Source organism: Oncorhynchus mykiss, chromosome 3 (assembly GCF_057628025.1).
Source record: "Oncorhynchus mykiss isolate SJ-2025 chromosome 3, ASM5762802v1, whole genome shotgun sequence".
Lineage (NCBI taxonomy): Eukaryota > Metazoa > Chordata > Actinopteri > Salmoniformes > Salmonidae > Oncorhynchus > Oncorhynchus mykiss.
Window position 1 is genome coordinate 18220346 of NC_143024.1, and position 12920 is coordinate 18233265.

At 42.6% G+C, this 12920-nt stretch overlaps 1 protein-coding gene across 4 annotated transcripts in view; it reads left to right on the forward strand.

The window, feature by feature from the left end:
- LOC100135938 (extracellular matrix protein 1) overlaps positions 1–12920 on the forward strand; it is a 21071-nt gene continuing 8151 nt past the window's right edge. For 2 of the 4 annotated variants that reach the window (XM_021588832.3, XM_090223468.1), the window contains exons 1-4: positions 1–276; positions 1044–1109; positions 1195–1511; positions 1852–2039. In XM_021588832.3, the coding sequence (XP_021444507.3) occupies positions 216–276; positions 1044–1109; positions 1195–1511; positions 1852–2039 (632 nt within the window). In that variant the 5' untranslated portion in view covers positions 1–215. The remainder of the gene's footprint in view (positions 277–1043; positions 1110–1194; positions 1512–1851; positions 2040–12920) is intronic. The other 2 variants (XM_021588840.3, XM_090223471.1) reach the window with 1 other exon arrangement.

A 12920-nucleotide genomic window follows, 5' to 3' on the forward strand; every position in this document is an offset into this window, starting at 1 on the left:
ATTCTCTGTTTCATACCACTCCATAAGGACATAACGGTTTGAAAAGAAGGGATTCCAGCTGTCGTTTGTCAAGTCGTTTCCTGAACTTGGCGTGGCTTTGGAACAACTTTGCTAAACACAGGGAAAGAGAGTGGGGGGTGAAAGAGGGCAAAACAGAGGGAGTTGAAACAGTCCAGTGAAAGAGGACAAGGATAACTCCAGTATCAGTACTCAAAATGGGTTGGTCTTGGGCTCTAGCGTGCTGGTGTGCATTAGTGCTGGTGTGCTCGTCTGAAGGTTTGTAGCTTACAAGGTTTTTGCATGTAGTCATCAGTTCTTTCTGTCCTTGTTTTATGTCCTGGTATGTGTTTATGGCTCCCCTTCTGTTTGTGCATGGTCTGTTAGAAGTGCACAGAATTTTTATGCCCTATCAAGATCATGAAGAAAAACATTATTTGTTGGACGTGATACATTCCATTCCACCAGTTTAGTGTGGAACAACTTTGTCCAAGTCTACTAACAGTATAACTATTATTCTAGATATAACAAAAATCTAGACTAGAGAATTCACACCATGTTAATTAAAGGTGCAATATGCAGAAGTCGCTCCGCAATTTCCTGCTTGATACAATTCAAATAGTTAGCCTAATTTCAGTTTGTGACAAAACAAGCAATGTGTAGTGTTGAGAATCATTGTACCATCTAAACCGCTATGAAATACATTTTCAATAGGCAAAAATATTTTCAGCTGTTTGAAGCTGGTATACAAAACCAGAAGCAAAAATGTAACTTAAGAAATGGGAATCATAGAAATAGTACACTTAGAACAGATCTCCCGCTTCTTAGACTTGCTGTCAATGAGAATAACAGATCTATAAGTCACATTTCTATGTGAATTGGGTCACCCAAAAAGTTACATATTAGCTTTAAGTATTCTGATTTCATGATTTCCACAAATCTAGGTGGAAAACAACAGTACTGACATCACATGGTCAGAGTGCTATGGCTTATTTATTAACTAGTACGTGTGGGCGTGTGTTTACATTCTCCCATCCCTTCCACAGATAACAGATCCCTTCCTGGCATGTTACAGAGAGAGGCCTCCTTTGACATAGAGGATTTCCTGCAAAGTTAGTGTGACATGTACTGTGTGTGTGTGTGTGTGTGTGTGTGTTTCAATGCCCTCACAGTGCTGTGTGTATATTTGTCTTCCAGGGGAGATCACCCAGTACCCGGACACAGACTTTACACCTGGAGTTCGGCCAATGGCTGGGCCTCGCTCGGTTGGGGAGTCCTACCCCAGTGTCCTCTTCCCCCCTGGCCGGCCCTCCCATAAAAACCTCCAGGCCATCTGTCTCCATAGCAGCCATCGTCCGCGGTACCCTTCCTACTCCCTCCCCCGCAACGGCGGAGGCCACTTTCGTCGTCGAGCTGAAGCAGTCAACCGGGTAGAGTCCTGGTACAGCGCATGTTGCCATGGGAATGGGAAACAGCAGGTCCAGGAAGTGACGCTGTGCTGCGTTACACAGGCGGTGAGTGTTTCTGTGGCAACATTGGATTCTGTCCTTTCGTGTTGCGTTCAGTTCTGTTTAGGTCCATTCACTCCTAGTGTACCAACAGAACCACCTTCTAGGTGCACAGATGCAGTAGTGATGAGGACAGAGGATGCCCAGGGAAGATGAGACTCAGTAGAAGGAAAGCCCATACAGACACAACAGATTAGCCTTGGAGTCTATCTGTATAGCTGTGTAGCTGTGTAGATGGGAAGGCATTCATGAGTCAGGCCCACTAAAGTTGTATCTTCACCATTTTAGGACTTCTTTTATCTCTATTTTTCATGTGTGAATTGATGTTTGTATATGTCACTTACAGTGGGAACAGACCCTGTCCACATTCTGTACTGAGGAGTCCGGAGTGAAGACACGCCATCACCACTGCTGCCAGAAGGAGGGCGGGGCCAGACTGAGCTGTTTCCATAGGGAAAACCCAGACCCCACCTACCTGCCGACCACCCCCATACCTGAACCTGGCTTCACCTTTAACCCCAACACTTGTCACAAGTAAGGGAGGGAGAGAGGTTTACTTTAGTTTTAGGGCAGGGCTGTTATGGTGACGGTATTACCGCCACACTGGTGGTTACGAGTCATGACCGCAGTCAAATTCCACGTGACTGTTTAGTCACGGTAACTAGGCTTCTCCAAAACTGCACTCTGATAGTGCTGATGATCATTAGTAGAGCACCAAACTTGCTAACAGTCAGTTGCTAATGTGCTGGTACTCAGCACCGTACTGTCTCTCTAATCACTCTGACATCAATAGAAATGTCAATCGAAAATCAAATCAAACACTTCATGAGTGCCCATGAGCTCATGTTGCGCAACAGTTCTATAGGCTAATCAATTGTGGGAATTTTTTGGGCCTCTTTTAAAAAGAGCTTTCTATAGGCTTGGCCTACTATATTTATTTCTCAACGTTCCTAATATTATGTACATTGCTTCGCTTTCCAAAGGAGTATAGCCTACTTGGCTGCATGAATATTAACCATAGGAAATGCGCCCTCTATTTGCTATTTAAGTGTATTTACATCAAATCAAACTATATTTGTCACATGCGCAGAATACAACAAGTGTAGACTTTACTATGAAATGCTGACTTACAAGCCATTAACCAACAGTGCAGTTCAAGAAGAGTCAAGAAAATATTTACCAAGTAGACTAAAATAAAAAGTAATAATAAAAGGTAACACAATAAGAATAACAATAATGAGGTTATGTACCAGGGGCACCGGTACTGAGTCAGTGTGCGGGGGTACAGGTTAGTTGAGGTAATTTGTGCATGTACAGTTGAAGTCGGAAGTTTACATACACTTAGGTTGGAGTCATTAAAACTCATTTTCAACCACTCCACAAATGTATTGTTAACAAACTATAGTTTGGGCAAGTCGGTTAGGACATCTACTTTGTGCATGACACAAGTCATTTTTCCAACAATTGTTTACAGACAGACTGTGCCTTTAAACAGCTTGAAAAATTCCATAAAATGATGTCATGGCTTTAGAAGCTTCTGATAAGCTAATTGACATAATTTAAGTCAATTGGAGGTGTACCTGTGGATGTATTTCAAGGCCTACCTTCAAACTCAGTGCCTCTTTGCTTGACATCATGGGAAAATCCAAAGAAATCAGCCAAGACCTCAGGAAAAAAAAATGTAGACCTACACAAGTCTGGTTCATCCTTGAGAGCAATTTCCAAACACTTGAAGGTACCACGTTCATCTGTACAAACAATAGTACGCAAGTATAAACACCATGGGACCACGCAGTCGTCATACTGCTCAGGAAGGAGACGCGATCTGTCTCCTAGAGATTTTGGTGCACGTATTTTGGTGCAAAAAGTGCAAATCAAATCAAATGTATTTATATAGCCCTTCGTACATCAGCTGATATCTCAAAGTGCTGTACAGAAATCCAGCCAAAAACCTCAAACAGCAAGCAATGCAGGTGTTGAAGCACGTTGGCTAGGAAAACTCCCGAGAAAGGCCAAAACCTAGGAAGAAACCTAGAGAGGAACCAGGCTATGAGGGGTGGCCAGTCCTCTTCTGGCTGTGCCGGGTGGAGATTATAACAGAACATGGCCAACCCAGACAGAAAGATCACATCAGTGACTCAACCCACTCAAGTGACGCACCCCTGCTAGGGACGGCATGAAAGAGCACCAGTAAGCCAGTGACTCAGCCCCTGTAATAGGGTTAGAGGCAGAGAATCCCAGTGGATAGAGGGAAACCGGCCAGGCAGAGACAGCAAGGGCGGTTCATTGCTCCAGAGCCATTCCGTTCACCTTCACACTCCTGGGCCAGACTACACTCAATCATAGTACCCACTGAAGAGAAGAGTCTTCAGTAAAGACTTAAAGGTTGAGACCGAGTTTGCGTCTCTCACATGGGTAGGCAGACCATTCCATAAAAATGGAGCTCTATAGGAGAAAGCCCTGCCTCCAGCTGTTTGCTTAGAAATTCTAGGGACAATTAGGAGGCCTGCGTCTTGTGACCGTAGTGTACGTGTAGGTATGTACGGCAGGACCAAATCAGAGATATAGGTAGGAGCTAGCCCATGTAATGCTTTGTAGGTTAGCAGTAAAACCTTGAAATCAGCCCTTGCCTTGACAGGATGCCAGTGTAGGGAGGCTAGCACTGGAGTAATATGATCCAATTCTAGCAGCCGTATTTAGCACTAACTGAAGTTTATTTAGTGCTTTATCCGGGTAGCCGGAAAGTAGAGCATTGCAGTAGTCTAACCTAGAAGTAACAAAAGCATGGAAACATTTTTCTGCATCATATTTGGACATAAAGTTTCTGATTTTTGCAATGTTACGTAGATGGAAAAAAGCTGCCTTGAAACAGTCTTGATATGTTCGTCAAAAGAGAGATCAGGGTCCAGAGTAACGCTGAGGTCCTTCACAGTTTTATTTGAGACGACTGTACAACCATTAAGATTAATTGTCAGATTCAAGAGAAGATCTCTTTGTTTCTTGGGACCTAGAAAGTCTGCAGCCACCCATTCCTTATGTCTGAAACACAGGCTTCTAGCGAGGGCAATTTTGGGACTTCACCATGTTTCATTGAAATGTGCAGCTGTGAGTCATCCGCATAGCAGTGAAAGTTAACATTATGTTTTCGAATGACATCCCCAAGAGGTAAAATATATAGTGAAAACAATAGTGGTCCTAAAACAGAACCTTGAGGAACACCAACATTTACAGTTGATTTGTCAGAGGACAAACCATTCACAGAGAATAACTGATATCTTTCCGACAGATAAGATCTAAACGAGGCCAGAACTTGTCCGTGTAGACCAATTTGGGTTTTCCCAATCTCTCCAAAAGAATGTGGTGATCGATGGTATCAAAACCAGCACTAAGGTCTAGGAGCACGAGGACAGATGCAGAGCCTTGGTCTGATGCCATTATTAAAAGGTAATTTACCAACTTCACAAGTGCAGTCTCAGTGCTAAAAACAGACTGAAGCATTTCGTATACATTGTTTGTCTTCAGGAAGGCAGTGAGTTGCTGCGCAACAGCCTTTTCTAAACATTTTCATTTCGATTATTTTCTGGGTCAAGGTTTGGCTTTTTCAAGAGAGGCTTTATTACTGCCACTTTTAGTGAGTTTGGTACACATCTGGTGGATAGAGAGCCGTTTATTATGTCAATCCCAGATCAACAGCAAAGGACCATAGGACATATTCCAGTCTGTGCTAGCAAAACAGTCCTTAGTGAGTCACTGGTTCTTCCTGCTTTAGTTTTTGCTTGTAAGCAGGACTCAGGAGGATAGAATTATGGTCAGATTTGCCAAATGGAGGGTGGAAGAGAGCTTTGTATGCATCTCTGTGTGTGAAGTAAAGGTGGTCTAGGACTTTTTTTTCTCTGATTGCACGTGACATGTTAAAAATTTGGTAAAACTGATTTAAGTTTGCTTGCATTAAAGTCCCCGGCCACTAGGAGCACCGCTTCTGGGTGAGCATTTTCTTCTTTGCTTATGGCCTTATAGAGTTGGTTGAGAGCGGTCTTAGTGCCAACTTCGTTCTGTGGTGTTAAGTAGACAGTTACGTATAATATAGATGAGAACTCTCTTGGTAGATAGTGTGGTCTACAGCTTATCATAAGGTACTCTACCTCAGGGGAGCAAAACCTCGAGACTCCTTTAATATTAGACATCGCGCACCAGCTGTTATTAGACACACACCCTCACCCCTCGTCTTACCAGAGGTAGCGTCTCTGTTCTGCCGGTGCATGGAAAATCCCGCTAGCTCTATATTGTCCATATTGTCGTTCAGCCACGTCTCGTGAAACATAAGATGTTACAGCTTTTAATGTCCCCTTGGTAGGATAATCTTAATTGTAGGTTATTCATTATATTTTCCAATGATTGCACGTTAGCAAGAAGAACAGATGGCAGTGTGAGTTTACTCGCTCGCTTACTGATTCTCAGAAGGATGCCCGATCTCCAGCACCTTTTCCTGCGTCTTTTCTTCACACAAAAGGGGGGGGATCTGGTCCTGTTCCAATGAAAGAAAGATATCCTTCTCGTCGGACTCATTAAAGGAAAAGTTTATTCCAGTCCGTGGTGAGTAATCGCTGTTCTGTCCAGAAGTTATTTTTGGTCATAAGAGATGGTAGCAGCAACATTATGTACACAATGAGTAAAAAAATAAGTTACTCAAACTGCAAAAAAACGAACAAAAAAGCACAATTGGTCGGGAGAAAGTAAAACGTCAGCCATGTTCTTCGGCACCATCTTCATAGAGTATGTATTACATGTATTCTTCCCCCTGCCCCTATTCTGATAGCTGCATGATAATAATCCAAACTAATTTCATACATATAATATTTAGTATTAGTGATGCACCGATATTACATTTTTGGCCGATACCGATATTCAATATTTTCCTTGCCCAAAAAAACCTGATACCGATATTACATTTTTTTGCGGCCTTAAGCATTCTAGTATAGTTAAATAGTTAACACACACATGGACGCAGCGGTTTAAGGCTCTGCATCTCAGTCCATAGTCAGTCCATAGTTCGAATCCAGGCTGTATCATATCCGCCCGTGATTGGGAGTCCCATAGTGCGGCGCACAATTGGCCCAGCGTTGTCCAGGCCGTCATTGTAAATAAGAATTCTTTCTTAACTGACTTGCCTAGTTAAATAAAGGTTACACACACTGACCAACTGACCAAAATGTTATTTTGTTGGCATTTATGTATGTCCCCACTACCAGTAAAACATAATCAAAACCTATTTCTTTCACTTATTTGCTGTGCTGTTTCGTTGTTAATATGTTCAGTCGTTTCATTCTCAACCAGGATTTCTATGGAACACCGTTTGGGTCTTTGCGTGTCAAAAAAGATACACGTCTAATGACTATTTGACGTGTCAAATAACACAACATAATCTGTTTCAGTAGCTATAGATACCTAGCTAACTATATAGCTACCTAGCTAACTATATACAGTGCCTTGCGAAAGTATTCGGCCCCCTTGAACTTTGCGACCTTTTGCCACATTTCAGGCTTCAAACATAAAGATATAAAACTGTATTTTTTTGTGAAGAATCAACAACAAGTGGGACACAATTATGAAGTGGAACGACATTTATTGGATATTTCAAACTTTTTTAACAAATCAAAAACTGAAAAATTGCGTGCAAAATTATTCAGCCCCCTTAAGTTAATACTTTGTAGCGCCACCTTTTGCTGCGATTACAGCTGTAAGTCGCTTGGGGTATGTCTCTATCAGTTTTGCACATCGAGAGACTGACATTTTTTCCCATTCCTCCTTGCAAAACAGCTTGAGCTCAGTGAGGTTGGATGGAGAGCATTTGTGAACAGCAGTTTTCAGTTCTTTCCACAGATTCTCGATTGGATTCAGGTCTGGACTTTGACTTGGCCATTCTAACACCTGGATATGTTTATTTTTGAACCATTCCATTGTAGATTTTGCTTTATGTTTTGGATCATTGTCTTGTTGGAAGACAAATCTCCGTCCCAGTCTCAGGTCTTTTGCAGACTCCATCAGGTTTTCTTCCAGAATGGTCCTGTATTTGGCTCCATCCATCTTTCCATCAATTTTAACCATCTTCCCTGTCCCTGCTGAAGAAAAGCAGGCCCAAACCATGATGCTGCCACCACCATGTTTGACAGTGGGGATGGTGTGTTCAGCTGTGTTGCTTTTACGCCAAACATAACGTTTTGCATTGTTGCCAAAAAGTTCAATTTTGGTTTCATCTGACCAGAGCACCTTCTTCCACATGTTTGGTGTGTCTCCCAGGTGGCTTGTGGCAAACTTTAAACAACACTTTTTATGGATATCTTTAAGAAATGGCTTTCTTCTTGCCACTCTTCCATAAAGGCCAGATATGTGCAATATACGACTGATTGTTGTCCTATGGACAGAGTCTCCCACCTCAGCTGTAGATCTCTGCAGTTCATCCAGAGTGATCATGGGCCTCTTGGCTGCATCTCTGATCAGTCTTCTCCTTGTATGAGCTGAAAGTTTAGAGGGACGGCCAGGTCTTGGTAGATTTGCAGTGGTCTGATACTCCTTCCATTTCAATATTATCGCTTGCACAGTGCTCCTTGGGATGTTTAAAGCTTGGGAAATCTTTTTGTATCCAAATCCGGCTTTAAACTTCTTCACAACAGTATATCGGACCTGCCTGGTGTGTTCCTTGTTCTTCATGATGCTCTCTGCGCTTTTAACGGACCTCTGAGACTATCACAGTGCAGGTGCATTTATACGGAGACTTGATTACACACAGGTGGATTGTATTTATCATCATTAGTCATTTAGGTCAACATTGGATCATTCAGAGATCCTCACTGAACTTCTGGAGAGAGTTTGCTGCACTGAAAGTAAAGGGGCTGAATAATTTTGCACGCCCAATTTTTCAGTTTTTGATTTGTTAAAAAAGTTTGAAATATCCAATAAATGTCGTTCCACTTCATGATTGTGTCCCACTTGTTGTTGATTCTTCACAAAAAAATACAGTTTTATATCTTTATGTTTGAAGCCTGAAATGTGGCAAAAGGTCGCAAAGTTCAAGGGGGCCGAATACTTTCGCAAGGCACTGTAGCTACCTAGCTAACTATATAGATACCTAGCTAACTATATAGATACCTAGCTAACTATATAGATACCTAGCTAACTATATAGCTAGGTGGCATCTAAAATAACCCTAATTTATAAGACAGTTCCTATTTGATTAATGTTAATGTTCAATTGCAATAGGCGAACAACAAGTGTCAACCTAGCTAATACTTACAAGGATTCCTAAATCATTGCTAACAATAATGAAAATGATAGCAGTTCTTACTGGTCATTGTGTTCAGGCTGGTTGAATTGGTGCTAGCTATGTACCACGCTAAAGCTAGCTGTTTGAATGTTAAATGACAAGACAGAGGCATTGATGCGAGTAACCAGTCTTGTTCAGTACATCACAACACATCCGAGTATCTCAAGCACCCCGGTAAAACACAAGAGTTGCAGTAATGAACATTTACCAACTGATGGCATCACTGTGCCATCTGACACCCATAACATCTTCCATTTAATAAAATAGGACAGGTGTCAATTCACTAACAAAACAAACCTAGTAACAATTTCCAACATGAACAGTTTAGTAATTTTTATTTAAAAAAAAAAAAAAATTCCAGAACAACAACACATTTTGATATTCTCTTCACTTTTATCTCTGTCAACAATCCCTGATGGGAAACCTACAGATTAAGTATTTTTGGTGGCTGGGACAGACGCCCACATCGTGAAAAGACAGGGGGCTTGTCTGCGAGGACTGCGGGTTCCCGCACAGGCGTGTCACCTGAATGTCTAAGGGGAGAATTGATGGGCGAGGGAGCGGCCGACCTGTGATCCCCTGGCTCTTCGCCCAGTGCCTCAGGCCCCATGTGACTTGCTGGGGTTCTGTCTTTTGTCATGCGACCCCTTTGACCATCAGGGTTCTGAGTAGGTGCTGGCTCAGCAATCCGAAGGTCAACCCTGTTACGACGGTACAGTGATCCATTCACTTCGACCAAGTAGGAGCGTGGTGCCACTTTCTGTACACAGGATCCGAGTCTCCAGAGGCCTGTCCGGTCCCCTGGTAGTTTCTTCATTTGCACCGTTTCACCCACCCTGAGCTCAAGTAAGTCTTTTGCTGATTTGTCGTAGATGAACTTGGAGACCTGTCTTCTGTGACGTAGCTTCACCAGCACGTCTGTCACCACACATGGCTCCAGGAGAGTGCTGGCTACTGGCAGAGCTGCTTTTAAGCGCCGTGCCATGAGGCGCTGTGCCGGGCTGCTGTCCATGCCTTCTGTCGGGGTATTGCGCCACTGCAGGATTGCTTTCCAGGCATCTTTGCCCTCTCGCAGAGCCTTTTTGCAGAGGTTCTTTGCGATTTTTACTGCGGACTCTGCCTTCCCATTAGCTTTTGGGTGTCGTGGTGATGAAGTGACGTGCTCGAATTCCCATCCTGCAGCAAATTTTCGGAACTCAACTCCGGAGAATTGGGGTCCATTGTCTGAAATTACCCTAAACTGTTGTCCTGATTAAAGAAGCAATAAAACTGGCATTCTTTAGACTTGTTGAGTATCTGGAGCATCAGCATTTGTGGGTTCGATTACAGGCTCAAAATTACCAGAAACAAAACTTTCTTCTGAAACTCATCAGTATATTCTTGTTCTGATAAATGAAGGCTAATAACAATGTCTACACTGTATTTCTGATACATTTTATGTTATTTTAATGGACAGAAATGTGCTTTCTTTCAAAAACAAGGACATTTAAGTGACCCCAAACTTTTGAACAGTAGTGTATACTGGGAGTAGTGCCTTACCTCAGCCACAGTGTGTTATATGTGCAAAAGTACTATCTTACAACTCAATGAAACTGTAACGGCATTCCTCCTCCTCTTCTGAGGAGGAGAAGCGAGAAGGATCGGAGGACCAATGCGCAGCGTGGTAAGTGTCCATAACGTTTATTTTAAGATATAAACTGAACACTATGAAATATAAAACAATAAACGTGAACATGAACAAAAACCGAAACAGTACCGTGAGGCAACAAACACTCACACCAGCACTCCATCAATTTCCTTCTTGGTCAAACAGCCTTTACACAGCCTGGAGGTGTGTTTTGGGTCATTGTCCTGTACGCCATCCAGGTGGGATGGCGTATCGCCACAGAATGCTGTGGTAGCCATGCTGGTTAAGTGTGCCTTGAATTCTAAAAACATCACTGACAGTGTCACCAGCAAAGCACCCCCACACCGTCACACCACATTCTCCATGCGTAACGGTAGGAACCACAAATGCAGAGATTATCCGTTCACCTACTCTGTGTCTCACAACGACACGGCGGTTGGAACCAAAAATCTCAAATTTGGACTCATCAGACCAAAGGACAGATTTTCACCGGTCTAATGTCCATGTCTTGTGTTTCTTGGCCCAAGCAAGTCTCTTCTTCTTATTGGTGTCCTTTAGTAGTGGTTTATTTGCAGCAATTCGACCATGAAGACCTGATTCACGCAGTCTTCCCTGAACAGTTGATGTTCAGATGTGTCTGTTACTAGAACTCTGTGAAGCATTTATTTGGGCTGCAATTTCTGAGGCTGGTAACTCTAATGAACTTATCATCTGCAGCAGAGGTAACTCTGGGTCTTCATTTCCTGTGGTGGTCCTCATGAGAGACAGTTAACTGTAATGAACTTATCATCTGCAGCAGAGGTAACTCTGGGTCTTCCTTTCCTGTGGTGGTCCTCATGAGAGACAGTTAACTGTAATGAACTTATTATCTGCAGCAGAGGTAACTCTGGGTCTTCCTTTCCTGTGGTGGTCCTCATGAGAGACAGTTAACTCTAATGAACTTATCCTCTGCAGCAGAGGTAACTCTGGGTCTTCCTTTCCTTTGGCGGTCCTCATGAGAGACAGTTAACTGTAATGAACATATCATCTGCAGCAGAGGTAACTCTGGGTCTTCCTTTCCTTTGGCGGTCCTCATGAGAGACAGTTAACTGTAATGAACATATCATCTGCAGCAGAGGTAACTCTGGGTCTTCCTTTCCTGTGGTGGTCCTCATGAGAGACAGTTAACTGTAATGAACATATCATCTGCAGCAGAGGTAACTCTGGGTCTTCCTTTCCTTTGGCGGTCCTCATGAGAGACAGTTAACTGTAATGAACTTATCATCTGCAGCAGAGGTAACTCTGGGTCTTCCTTTCCTGAGGTGGTCCTCATGAGAGACAGTTAACTGTAATGAACTTATCATCTGCAGCAGAGGTAACTCTGGGTCTTCCTTTCCTGAGGTGGTCCTCATGAGAGACAGTTAACTCTAATGAACTTATCATCTGCAGCAGAGGTAACTCTGGGTCTTCCTTTCCTGAGGTGGTCCTCATGAGAGACAGTTAACTGTAATGAACTTATCATCTGCAGCAGAGGTAACTCTGGGTCTTCCTTTCCTGAGGTGGTCCTCATGAGAGACAGTTAACTGTAATGAACTTATCCTCTGCAGCAGAGGTAACTCTGGGTCTTCCTTTCCTGAGGTGGTCCTCATGAGAGCCAGTTTCATCATAGTGCTTGATGGCTTTTGCGACTGCACTTGAAGAAACTTTTAAAGTTCTTGAAATGTTCCAGATTGACTGGCCTTCATGTCTTAAAGTAATGATGGACTGTCGTTTCTCTTTGCTTATATGAGCTGTTCTTGTCATAATATGGACTTGGTCTTTTACCAAATATGGCTATCTTCTGCATACCACCCCTACCTTGTCACAACACAACTGATTGGCTCAAACGCATTAAGAAGGAAAGAAATTCCATAAATGAACAAGGCACACCTGTTAATTTAAATGCATTCCAGATGACAACCTCATGAAGCAGGCTGAGAGAATGCCAAGAATGTGCAAAGCTGTAATCAAGGCAAAGGGTGGCTAATATCAAATATATTTTGATTTGCTTAACACTCTTTTGGTTACTGCATGATTCCATATGTGGTATTTCATAGTTTTGCTGTCTTCACTATTATTATATAATGTAGAAAATAGTAAAACAATTAAGAAAACCCCTGAATGAGTAGGTGTGTCCAAACTTTTGACTGGTACAGTATATCACAACTAAAGTTGCATTAACAACAAAACATTAAGCATAGGACCTGGTTCTTTGTTAACCGCTCAACACAGAATAGCAGCATGTGTTCACTCCCTCAAATCATGTGGAGAAAATATCCTTTCTATTTTATTCAGCTATGTTCAATTGTATTCTTCATATTATAAAACAATGCCACGGAATTCTAAGAAAATCTTTTCTGCTAAATGAACTAGTGTATCCCACAGCCATATGGCATAGCCTGATCAGGGCCTAACATAAGGACAACTCAGAGTATGCTACTCTGTTCTT